The sequence below is a fragment of the Carcharhinus amblyrhynchos genome, chromosome 3 (genome assembly GCF_965287045.1).
Source record: "Carcharhinus amblyrhynchos chromosome 3, sCarAmb.v2.hapA, whole genome shotgun sequence".
NCBI lineage: Eukaryota > Metazoa > Chordata > Chondrichthyes > Carcharhiniformes > Carcharhinidae > Carcharhinus > Carcharhinus amblyrhynchos.
The window spans coordinates 59145041-59157943 of NC_137326.1; the positions used below are offsets into that span (position 1 = coordinate 59145041).

A 12903-nucleotide genomic window follows, 5' to 3' on the forward strand; every position below is an offset into this window, starting at 1 on the left:
AGGTTAATGACATACTCGTCTTTATCAATCAAGGTATAGATTACAAAAACATGATGGTGTTGTACAGAATTTTAGTGAGACCACAGCTGGACTACTGTGTGTAGTTCTCATCACCACATTATAGGAAGGATGTGAAGGCACTAGAGGGGGTGCAGAGGAGATTTACCAGGATGCTGCCTGGGATGGAACACTTAATTTACAAAGAGAAGTTGGATAGGCTTAGGTTGTTTTCATTGCAGCAGAGAAGACTGAGGGGTGACTGGATTGAGGAGTTCAAGATTATGAGGGGGCTTGGACAGGATCGATAGGGAGCAACTGTTTCCTTCAGTTGAAGGGGACACAAGTTAAAAGTGAGGGGTGGGAGGTTTGGGGGGAATTTGAGGTAAAACTTTCTTACTCAGAAGGTGATGACCATCTGGAATGCGCTGCCTGGGAGGGTGGTGGAGGCGGGATGCCTCACATCCTTTAAAAAGTACCTGGATGAGTACTGGGTACGCCATAACATTCAAGGCTAAGGGCCAAGTGCTGGCAAGTGGGATTCGGTGGGCAAGTCAGGGCATTTCATGTGTTGGTGCACTTGATGGGCCGAAAGGCCTCTTCTGCACTGTAGTATTCTGTGAATTTAGCTCATAGAGTTACTTAATATTGGGTGTTATTTGGGATAATGTAAAGTGTGTCTATAGCCTTAAGTGTCAAAGTGAGGTATAATTCTTCTTGTATTTTTTTATGAATTGTTCACACAACTGGCTGTTTCCTCACTGCAGTACACAGTGGTATTGTCACTGGACTAGTAATCCAGAGACCCAAACCAAGATATGGGAACTGGAATTCAAATCCCACCACAGCAGATGGTGAAATTTTAATTCAATAGGAATCTGGAATTAAAAGTCTAATGATGACCATGAAACCATTGTTGATTGTCACAAAAACCCATCTGGTTTTTCAGGGAAGGAAATCTGCCACCCATACCTTGTCTGGCCTACATGAGACACTAGATTGACAGCAATGTGGTTGACCCTTTAATATGCTCTCAAATGCACTCTGAAATGCAAGGCAGTTAGGGATGGGCAATAAATGCTGGCCCAGCCACCTACTCTGACATCCTGTAAAGAAATAAAACAAAACATAATACCAAAAAAGGCACACATAACAATGAGCCAGTGTTCCAAGGTACCCTTCTAAATTTTAGGACACCCTTGCATTTATCATCACCATGTTTCATAACAACTGGCTGAAAGAGATACCTAGCACAAAGAAAAAATATGATTCAATCAGAAAGATTGGATCTGGAGTATTCACAAAAAAAAATTGAAAGAATTGTAGGAAACAAGATATTTGAAAAGACAACATGGAAATGTGCCCTTCTGATTTCCACTATTTGGAAATTCTTATTCTATCACACAGGAGATAAAGAGTGAAATAATACATAGCTACATGAGATTTACAATCTACCATCTAGTGGGTTATGTAAAGATTAAAAGATATTGTGGACAAGAAGTCCCAATTTTTCGAGGGAGATTAATGGATGTCTTGAAACACAAGTATTGCACAGATTAGAACAATGGATACTACCAATGCAGGTAAGGAATTTGAGCAACACAGCATTTCAATGCTGCAAACAAAGAGTTTATTTACTGATATTGGATATGGAAAAGGACAGAAAGTGGAATTGCAAGAAAGAAGCAAGGCAAAAGAAGGGATTGGAAGAAAACAGAGTGTGCAAGGCCCCTGCAATTATATCGCATCTTTGATATATTCAGGTGTAGCCGATCTAAGCAAAACAAGGTACCAGGAACAGCAAAAGAGTGTTTAGCCTTGTCTTTTCCATTTATTTGCAGTGTGGTGACTAGTGGGGTGCCCCAGGGGTCGGTGCTGGGGCCTCAGCTATTTACCATTTATATAGATGATCTGGAGGAGGGAACCGAGTGTAGGGTGTCGAAATTTGCTGATGACACCAAGATTGGGGGAAAGGCAAATTGTGCGGAGGGTAATAGGAATCTGGAATTAAAAGTCTAATGATGACCATGAAACCATTGTTGATTGTCACAAAAACCCATCTGGTTTTTCAGGGAAGGAAATCTGCCACCCATACCTTGTCTGGCCTACATGAGACACTAGATTGACAGCAATGTGGTTGACCCTTTAATATGCTCTCAAATGCACTCTGAAATGCAAGGCAGTTAGGGATGGGCAATAAATGCTGGCCCAGCCACCTACTCTGACATCCTGTAAAGAAATAAAACAAAACATAATACCAAAAAAGGCACACATAACAATGAGCCAGTGTTCCAAGGTAGGAAGAATGGTAGGAAGGACTATTACTTACGTGGCGAAAAACTGCAGCAGGCGACGGTGCAGAGGGACCTCGGGGTCCTTGTGCATGAGTCGCAAAAACCCAGCCTGCAAGTGCAGCAGGTGGTCAGGAAGGCGAATGGGATGCTGGCCTTCATAGCGAAGGGGATTGAATATAAAAGTAGGGAGGTCTTGCTGCAGCTGTATAGGGCATTGGTGAGGCCGCAGCTGGAGTACTGTGTGCAGTTTTGGGCGCCGCACCTGCGCAAGGATATTTTGGCCCTGGAGGGAGTGCAGAGGAGGTTTACTAGGCTGATACCGGAGTTGAGGGGGTTGAGCTATGAGGAGAGGCTGAATAAACTAGGCTTGTACTCGTTAGAGTTTAGAAGAATGAGGGGAGATCTCATTGAGACGTATAAGATGATGAATGGGATGGATAGGATAGAGGTGGAAAGACTCTTCCCGCTCAAAAAAGACAGTAGGACTAGGGGGCACAGCCTCAAGATAAAGGGGGGGCGGTTCAGAACGGAGTTGAGGAGGAACTTCTTCACTCAAAGGGTGGTGAATCTCTGGAATTCTCTGCCCGTTGAAGTGGTGGAGGCTGCCTCGCTAAATATTTTTAAGAAGCGGGTTGATGGGTTTTTGATAAGAGAGGGGATTAAGGGTTATGGGGAGAGGGCGGGAAAGTGGAACTGAGCCACGACAGATCAGCCATGATCTTATTGAATGGCGGGGCAGGCTCGAAGGGCCAGATGGCCTACTCCTGCTCCTATTTCTTATGTTCTTATGTTCCATCCTCTTTGAGGATAGGGATGTTCATCCCCATTAATTGTCTACCACCATTTTTGGGGCTGGTTGTGGCAGAACTGCAGGGTTTCAATCTGACTCACTGGGTTGTGGGAGTTGTTCTTTCACTGTTTTAGCATGCATGCAGTCCGGAGTTGTAGCTTCACTAGATAGGCTTTCCATTTTTCAGAATGCTTGATGTGCTGGCATATTCTCCAATACTTCTCATTGCACCAGGGTTGATACCTGACTTCACCATAATGGCTTAGTGAGGGATACGCTGGGCCATGAGATTACAGTTTCTAGTTGAATATAATTCTGCTGATGTTAACGTCCTGTGGTGCCTCACAGATGTCCCATTTTGAGCTGAATCTATCCCATTTAGCAGAATGGTAGTGCCACACAATAATATGGAGAATATCCTGCGTGTGAAGATGGGACTTTATCTCCACTAAGATTGTGCAGTGATCCCTCCTAACAATAGGTGATTGGTGAGGATGAAGTCAAGTTGTTTTTTTCCTATTATTGATTTCGCTCATTATCTGCCACAGGCCAGGTCTGGCAGCCATGTCCTTCAGGACTTGACCTGATGTAATACTGCACGTAAAAGATAAAAGCTATCTCAGTGCAGCACTCCCTCAGTAATGAAATCGAGTGTCAGCCTAGGTTGTGTAATCAAATATCTGGAGTAGAACTTCAGCCCATAACCTTCTGCCTTAAGGGTGAAAGTGATACTACTGAGCCAAGCTGACAGGATGACAAATTGATGATTTGTGACACTACTGTTCCACAACCACACTGAAGAGTTACTAAAATTCATTAATGCTTGTTCATTCACTGTTAAATAGTTCTATTTATCCAAAGCTAGTAATAACAATCAGTATGGATTTTATCCATTCCCAATCTCATAAAGGCATTGATTTACAGATTACTGATTTAAAGTGCACTGAAAGCTCTGCAGTAACACACCCAAATGAATCATTCTTAAACGTTGGAAAAAACATTTTAACTGTAAAGTCACTGCAGCTGACGTGATCACTTTGACACACACACTTTCCAGCAGCTGTCCATGGATAGATTAGACTCCTCAAGAGTGGGGACTCTACCAAACCCAGGAGCACTCCTGCCACTGAAAGCACCCCCATAACTGTCCCAGCCGTGATCAGCTAACTCAGTACCGATCAGCAACTGAATGTGGTTACTTCAGGATGTGTATGACTCAGTACTACACACAATCAATAAATTGGTTACACAGCATAGCGGCTAGCCAAGGAATATTTACCCATCATAAATGATGGGAGGAGAGTGGAAGATTTGAATGAATCAGCTGGGGGGGAAAGCTCTGTTCTATCCTTGATATGATATGGAGATGCTGGCGTTGGACTGGGGTAAACATAGTAAGAAGTCTCACAACACCAGGAGAAAATAACTGAAGGTAAAGATTATATCAATAAAAATCTCTCCATTGTGGATCAGAACCTATTTGAGAAAAAATATTTTCATACATTTCTTCACTTATTTTTAAGTGAATGCAGGAAAGTCAGAAGATCTTCTCAGTCCTGCAGGCCAGCACAGCTCACACTACCCAGCTCAGTACCATTTTAAGTCCACTTCTTTGCCAATCTGTTCCTCAATTTGGAAACTCCTGGTCAATATTATGCGACTGCACAGCAGAACACGCAGTGATTATCCTGGCAACACATTGTACTGTCACTTCCAGCACACAATGATATTTGAGTCGTTCTCCAGTCTCTCATCCAATTCCTTGTAGCTAATTCCTGAGAGAAACAGACAAAAAAAAGTTATAATTCCTGCAAAAAAAACAAACCGTCCCAAGAAGTTAGTTACAGCAGAAATCAGATACAGAGTTAAGGAGGTGTCAGTATGAGCATTCTTGCTTCAGAGTTAGAAGGCTGTGGGGTTTACAAGCTCCATTCTGACACGAGTTCAAAATCTAGGCTGACATTGCAGTGCTGGAGTTGCTGCATTTCAAATGAGATGTTAATCCAATGCTCCGTCATCACTTTCAGGTGAATGTAAATGATTCTGTGGCACTGTTTTCAAGAAGAACAGGGAAAAGATGTGCTGGTTGGGTGCACTGGCCATGCTAAATTCTCCTCTAGTGTACCCGGGTAGACGTCAGATTATGGTGACTAGGGGGTTTTCACAGTAACTTTATTGCAATGTTAATGTAAGCCTACTTGTGACACTAATAAATAAACTTTACCTGCTACATTACCATATTGGCTAGATACAGAGTAAAGCTTTCTTTGCACTGCCCTGATGGAATGCTTCTCAAAGATCCCGTGATATTGTTCCTTTTCTAGTCCCAAGTCATTCTACAGCCTCTCTGACTCAGAATTCCAAAGATGTTGTTAACTAGAAGCTATGCATCTATAACCAATATAGTCCTCAAACTGAATTCACAAAGAACTCTTACTGCCAACAGGACATGCATCTCAGTCCTGAACACATCTAATCCTTTGCATCACTCTGTTCCCTTGGTTGCTTTCATTCCAATAATGGAGTGATTCGTTGTGGGTTGCTGTACCTGTTTTGCAGCAGATTTCATCATAGCTGTGAGAGCCAGTGTAGAGACGTGGTGGGCGGCTCCTCTCATCACGGTTAATCTTTACTGGATATTTGTGTAGTCGCCGAATTAGATCCTTCATCAGACCAAATTGGATCAACTTCCTGCAATCAGAGGAGAATGACATAGATTGGCTATTCTATAACAAATCACTTATCAGGCACCCAAAGTCTCTCCACTACTTACAGTAAGAAATCTCACAATAACAGGTTAAAGTCCAACAGGTTGATTTGGTATCACATGCTTTCGGAGCACTGCTCCTTCATCAGGTTTTGAGATTTCTTACTGTGCCCACCAGAGTCCAATGCCAGCATCTCTGCATCATCACTATTTACAGGACACAAGTGTGTTGGGATTTAATCCATTTTGCTGGGTTGCTGCAACCAAACTCAAAAAACTCAACACCACGCAGGGCAAAGCAATGAGTCTGACTGGTATATTATCTATAGATCAAACATTCACATTTCTCAACCATCACTAAACTGTGGTTGTACTGAAATACCATCTACAAGATACACTGCAGCCATTTGTCAAGGCTTCTTCTAAAGACCTTCCAAACCTGCGACCTCGACGCTTTTCATTCATGAGACATTGGTATTGCTGGCTGCCTAGCATTTATTGCCCATCGCTAGATGCTGGAGGACAGTTAGTAACCAACCACATTATTGTGGCTCTGGAGTCGCATGTAGGCCAGACCACATAAAGACGGCAGATTTTTTTCCCCTAAAATACATTAGTGAACCAGATGGGTTTTCTGTCAATTGACAATGGTTTCATGGTCTTTAGTAGATACTTAATTCCAGATTTTTTTTATTGAATTCAAATTCCACCATCTGCTGTGGGCTGGATTCAAACCCAGATCCCCCGAACGGGTTTCTGGATTAATAATCTAGCATGATACCACTCGACCATTGCCTCCCTGGCAAAGGGGAGGACAATCTAGACATTTAGAAGGATAAGGGCAGTAGGCACATGAGAATACTACCATCTGCAAATTCCCCTCTTAAGTCATGCATTATCCTGACTTTGTGTGCATATCACTACTCCTTTGTAACACTGAGACAAAATCTTGGAAATTTTTACTGAACAGCACTCTGAGTACTTACACCCCACAAACTGCAGCACCTCAAGGCTAATTTGGGATGGGCGATAAATGCTATACATCCTGAGAATTAATGAAAAGAAAACATTAAACAAAACCAATAAGAGCAGAGTAAGGGAAGGGAATTCATTCGATCTGCTCAGAAAGATAAATCACAGTACGCTACAAAGCCAGGCTCAACATCTTACCTCTCGTCCACGTGTTGAAGTTGTTGAGCATAGCGCGAGCAGAGATCTCGAGCTGTAGTGCCAGGGCTGAGCCCACAGTATAGCTGGAATACATCTCGCAGGCTGGCACGCTTGTGTCCTGTGGGCAAAGGCAGCAATTAACAGCTCTTCAAAGATCTCCCATTGTTACAGGACCCATCTCCACTCCACAAGAACCCACTGGGAAGATTGAAACAATGTTTACCTCCAATGCCATTGAGAATGTAAGTAACTACAGGGCATTCAGTGCAATAAACCCATTCTCCAAACTGACATTTCAGTTTCAGGGATTAACTATCACAACATCATTACCTCAAACAAAAACAGAAAAATGCTGGAAAATCTCAGCAGATCTGACAGCATCTGTAGAGAGACAGTAGAGCCAACATTGAGTCGAGATGACTCTTTGTCAGAGCTGAGAGGAAAGAGAGTCAGCAGAGATTTATGCTTTGACAGTAGGGAGGGGTAGTGGAATTGGACAAAAAGAATGTAAATGAGCATGCAGAAGGCTGAAAAAAGTGTTGAAAGTGTCCATTAAGTGATCAGAATGTGTTAATGGCGAAACAAAGGTACAGCTTAGTAAAGGACTGCCTGAGGAATGTGGCAGTTAGCCTGAAGTGGGGGTGGGGATGTGGAAAAAAGAAGAGTGATAAAATGGAGAATGAAGTGAATTAAATGAATGGAACACCATTACCTCTTTGTATTGGCAATCTCGCACTCTTATAATACTCAAGTAACCTGTACATTTTGAAACTACAAACACCAAGCTGGTGGTTTCCACAATGACTCTGAGATCTTCAACAATATTTAAGACTATTCTATTAAATGTATTAACCAAGGACTGTTGACTAATTTAACAGAGGATGAGACAACACCTACAGTAAAATAGCAAACAGCAATCATTTGTTCAGTATTATCTACAGTAATTTGCAGGTTGTGATGCCTTCTCCTGGTTCCTCATTCCCAGATCAGTTATTTTTGTGTGAACTTCATTTACCAACCACTGGCTCAGTTTCCCAGCAGATCCATATTCTGTTCCAAATCTATTTAAATTGTTTCTCATTAGTTGTCCTGCCTCTAATTTTATCCTTCTTTCTTTTTTAATGTCTTATCCAAATGATGCTTTTTAAAATTAAAATCAGTAGGGTCACAATTAATGAGTCACAACCTCCTTATATCTTGAAAAGTTTCTCCCTTTCCTGCCATGATAAATTTAACTGCTCGACAGGCACTGGTTACCGTGTACTATTCCACAGGTGCTAGTTGCTAGGTAAACAACTGCACAAGTCCTGACTGAGCTCTGTATTTGTCCAAATGGACATCACCTGCAGAGGACACAAATGTGTTCTCATCCAATATTCAAACATCTCATACAAAAGGGCACATCTTTGTAGTGTGGGAGGAAACCGGAGCACCCAGAAGAAACATATAGAGACATGGGGAGAAAGTGCAAATTCTGCACAGATAGTGACCAGAGGCTGGAATTGAACCCGGGTCCCTGACGCTGTGAGGCAGCAGTGCTAACCACCGTGCCCCTGTGCTATCCAAGATCATTTTTGATGCAAAGGTCTACTCTACTTCCTTAGTCATACCTTGGACACAAATTTATCTTAGCCACTAATCACAGACAAAGATCCTTACTAAATACTCTGTAAATTTAACTGTATGAAATCTGCCCAACAAACCAACCATATCTTGGGACACTCCAACGAGTTAGTTGGCTTCACTGTCCTTCCATGCTGCCGGTAGCTTATTCATTTTACCTTCCCAAATATTACCCACTATGTATTGTTACATAATTTCAAAGATTCTTCAATATCTTCAATAAATGTTCTTTACATTTATTAGGTTAGATATGCTTCAAACATTTAATTTAAAGAACAGTTTTGTCCCTTCTAATTCCTAGAGACATTATCAATTTAAAAATCAGTAAATCAGTAAAAACAGAGATTTTGCCAGCAGGAACATGGAGTTGGGATGGCTCCAACAAGACATTGGTGCCTATATTATTCTAGGGAAATGTGCTGCCACGATTATGCACATGGTAAGGGTACGGGGTTGGATTTGGGGAAATCAGAGACTGAAAGGATGTGCAATTGCTGTCTGTCAGCTCTGTACAAGTGCATCTGAGCAAGTCATTGCTCAGGGTTGAGGTCATTCTAGAAACATTAGTCTGTCTCTTTTGCTGCAAGGCTTCATAGCTGATGCCAAGTTGGGCCGATCGCTCACAGGAGATAACCAGCAATAATCTGATAAACGTATGATGCATACTGGGCATATAGGCTTCTGAGACGGCTCCATTACCATAGGAGCTTCCCCTGCCTTTTCAGAAAGAGGTCATGCGATTTTTTTTGTGTGTCCCTCAGGAGTCAGCTTTACCAATAACCAGGAAGGATAATGGATTTATCCCAATAGTTAGAACATAAGAACATAAAAACATAAGAAATAGGAGCAGGAGTAGGCCATCTAGCCCTTCGAGCCTGCCCCGCCATTCAATAAGATCATGGCTGATCTGTCGTGGCTCAGTTCCACTTTCCCGCCCTCTCCCCATAACCCTTAATCCCCTCTCTTATCAAGAACCCATCAACCCGCTTCTTAAAAATATTTAGCGAGGCAGCCTCCACCACTTCAACGGGCAGAGAATTCCAGAGATTCACCACCCTTTGAGTGAAGAAGTTCCTCCTCAACTCCGTTCTAAACCGCCTCCCCTTTATCTTGAGGCTGTGCCCCCTAGTCCTACTGTCTTTTTTGAGCGGGAAGAGTCTCTCCACCTCTATCCTATCCATCCCATTCATCATCTTATACGTCTCAATGAGATCTCCCCTCATTCTTCTAAACTCTAACGAGTACAAGCCTAGTTTATTCAGCCTCTCCTCATAGCTCTGTTATGTTGGGTGTGATGGTCTTTTATTGCTTGTTTGTAATAAAACTATAAATAGATTAAGTTAAGAACATAAGAAATAGGGGTAATAGGTCATTAAGCCATTGAGTTGGTCTGCTATTGAACATATCATGGCTGATCTTTTACCATAACCCTATATTCCCATACTTTTATTGTATCTCTTAGCATCCTCCAAAATATATCCCATTCACCACCTTAAACATTCACTTGCTCCATCAGTGACTCACAGGGGCAACAGTGTGTACTGTCCACAAGATGCAGTGCAGCAATTCACCAAGGTTCCTTTGAGAGTACAGTCCATACCTGTGACTTCAATCATCTTGAAGGACAAGGGCAGCAGATACATGGGACTACCACCACCTGCAAGGTGTCCTCCAAGCCACACACACTGACTCAGAACTTTATCTCCATTTCTTCGATGTCATTGGATCAAAATCCTGGAATGCCTTTCCTAACAGCATAGGTGGATGGACCTTCAGCAAACAAACTGCAGCGGTTCATGTAGGTGGCTCACCATTACCTTTTCAAGGGCAGTTAAGGATGGATAGTAAATGCTGGCCAGCGACACCCACATTCCATGAAAGAATTTAAATAAAAACTTGATAATACACAACGAAGGAGCACCTGCAGCTCTCTGGAATAGAGAATTCCTAAGATTTACAACCCTTTGAATGAAGAAATTTCTCAGTTCCATAAGGTGGCCCTCCATTCTGAAACTATGCCCCTTAGTTCCAGATCCCCCAGACAGGGATAATCCTGACACAGCACACCCGCTCTAGCCTCTTTCAGAATCTTGCATGTTTCAATGAGATCACCTTGTATTCTTTAAAATTCTAAATAAGATGGTCCCAGTTTATGTAATCACCACTAATAGGACAATCCTCTCATCCCAGGAATCAATCCTGTGAACCCATATTGTGCTTTCTCTAGTTTAAGCATGTTTTTTCTTAGATAAAGGAGAAGAAAACCGTATGCAGGTGTGGTCTCACCAATGGCCTGTATAAATGCAGTAAATTGCCTTTACTCTTATACCCCAATCCATTTGGAATAAAAGCACACTGTTTGTCAATACTTTATCACTGAACAGATACTTGCAGCATACCTGGTTTAGTGACATATGCCAGGCATTCTTCCTGCAAGGACTTGTCATCCACCAGATCCTGCACCCTCGGAGTTGGGCAGTACACATTCGAATACTACAGAGGGGAAAGGAACAAAACACTGTTAAGCATCAACAGAACTACAGATCAATAAGATTAGTGGAGATTCAGTAAAACACAAGATATTTTATTTATTGGTTCATGGACATTGCTGGCTGGGCCATCATTTATTGCCCATCCTTAATTGTTCTTGAGAAGATGATGGTGAGCTGCCTTCTTAAACTGTTGCAGTTCAAGGGGTTTAGGTATATACACAGTGCTGTAAGATTGAGTGAGTGTGTGGGTGTGGATGTGAGTGTGAGAGTCTGTTTTATGCTCAGTCTCAGATTTCTCTCACCAGTACACACATGCTCACCCTCTGCCACCCACATACACCGACACTCATCTGCTGGTCATTTTTATTAGTTTTTTTAAACTTAACAATTTAGAGCACTTAAATTGCCTTACTTCTGCTCAGAAATTGTTTCTTTCCTTAAGATTTCATATTTTTTTGAAATTCAGTTTGTTTTGTCAAACCTTTTAGTTTGGAATATTTTTCATTAGCCCAACGAGTGAAGATAATATGTAAAATGTGGCCACCTGAACAAAAAGGTTGGACAAACTTGTTGCAGATGATACACGCTACTGCCACTGTGTCAGTGGTGGAGGGAGGGAATGTTGAAGGCAGTGAATGGGCTTGGGATGCCAATCAAGCGGCTTTTTCCTGGGTGGGTGTTGAGTTTTTTTGGATGTTGATGGAGCTGGACTCATCTTGGGAAACGGAGAGTATTCTATCACACTCCCAACATGTGCCTTGTACTTGGTGAACAGGCTTTGGGGAAATCAGGAGATGAGGAATGCGCCAAAGAATTCCCACATTTTGTCTGCTCTTGTAGCCACAGTATTCATATGGCTAGTCCAGTTCAGTTTCTGATCAACGGTAACCTCCAGGATGTTGATGGAGGAGGATTCAGCAATGTACTGCTACTGAATGTCAAGAGGGGATAGTTAAATTCTGTTTTGTTTGAGATTGTCTGGCACCTGTGCAGTATGAATGTTGTTTGCCACCCCAAGCCTAGATTTTGTCCAGGTCTTGCCTTTTATGGGCACGGACTGCTTTGGTAGCTAGGGAGTTGTGAATGGTGCTGAACATTGTACAGTCATCAGTGAACATCCTCTGACATTATGATGGAAAGAAGGTCATAACGGCTGAAGATAGCTGGGTGTTTTGTTGTATGTTAATGAAAGAAGGAATCAGGCACAGAAACAATAATTATTCAGATTACAATGTGGAAGTATAAACATACCAACCTTCCATTGTGCACTCACCTGGAATATAGGAACTAAAGTCACAACTCCATAGTATCTGCAAGACAACAGCACACATTATGTTCAGACTGCAACTTGCACTGAATGAATTCTAGTCCCATTACTGGACTGTGTGCAATGTAACACATTGTTTTGGGTAAGATATATTCCCATGCTGAATGTGGCAAGACAGACCTATGCTAGAGCAAGGATCAATTTGGGAATCATGAAGAATGGAACGAAATAAGGTCCTCATACTTATTAACCAACTCTTTATCCCAAATTACCATAAATACTGTGCATTGTTGTACACTCTACTTCAACCTGTTAAACCTTCTGAGAAGGATGAACAAATATATGCAAATTACTTTATCCCAAATTCCCAGATCCTGACCACTACTCAAAAAGTTCCTGAAAAAGCATTGAAACCTCAAATCAGCACAAGATTTAAAGACAAGGATCAATGGGAGATTTGTGTCAAGAGAGACAGAATGATAAAGAGAGAGAAGGAACAATGCAAACTTAATGTCAATGAGAGGAAGGAGCTTCATCAGCTTGAGACAGAAAAGGAAGGGAAA

General features: G+C 42.0%; 1 protein-coding gene across 2 annotated transcripts in view; it reads right to left on the minus strand.

Annotated features, from left to right (window-relative positions):
• Nucleotides 1-3085: 3085 nt before the first annotated feature.
• The window catches only part of nprl2 (NPR2 like, GATOR1 complex subunit), a 38536-nt gene continuing 28718 nt past the window's right edge, over nucleotides 3086-12903 (minus strand). The window contains exons 7-11 of one of the 2 annotated variants that reach the window (XM_080184447.1): nucleotides 12347-12383; nucleotides 10981-11074; nucleotides 6959-7076; nucleotides 5630-5772; nucleotides 3086-4856 (exon numbers count right to left, since the gene is read on the minus strand). In XM_080184447.1, the coding sequence (XP_080040573.1) occupies nucleotides 4789-4856; nucleotides 5630-5772; nucleotides 6959-7076; nucleotides 10981-11074; nucleotides 12347-12383 (460 nt within the window). In that variant the 3' untranslated portion in view covers nucleotides 3086-4788. The other variant, XM_080184448.1, reaches the window with a different exon arrangement.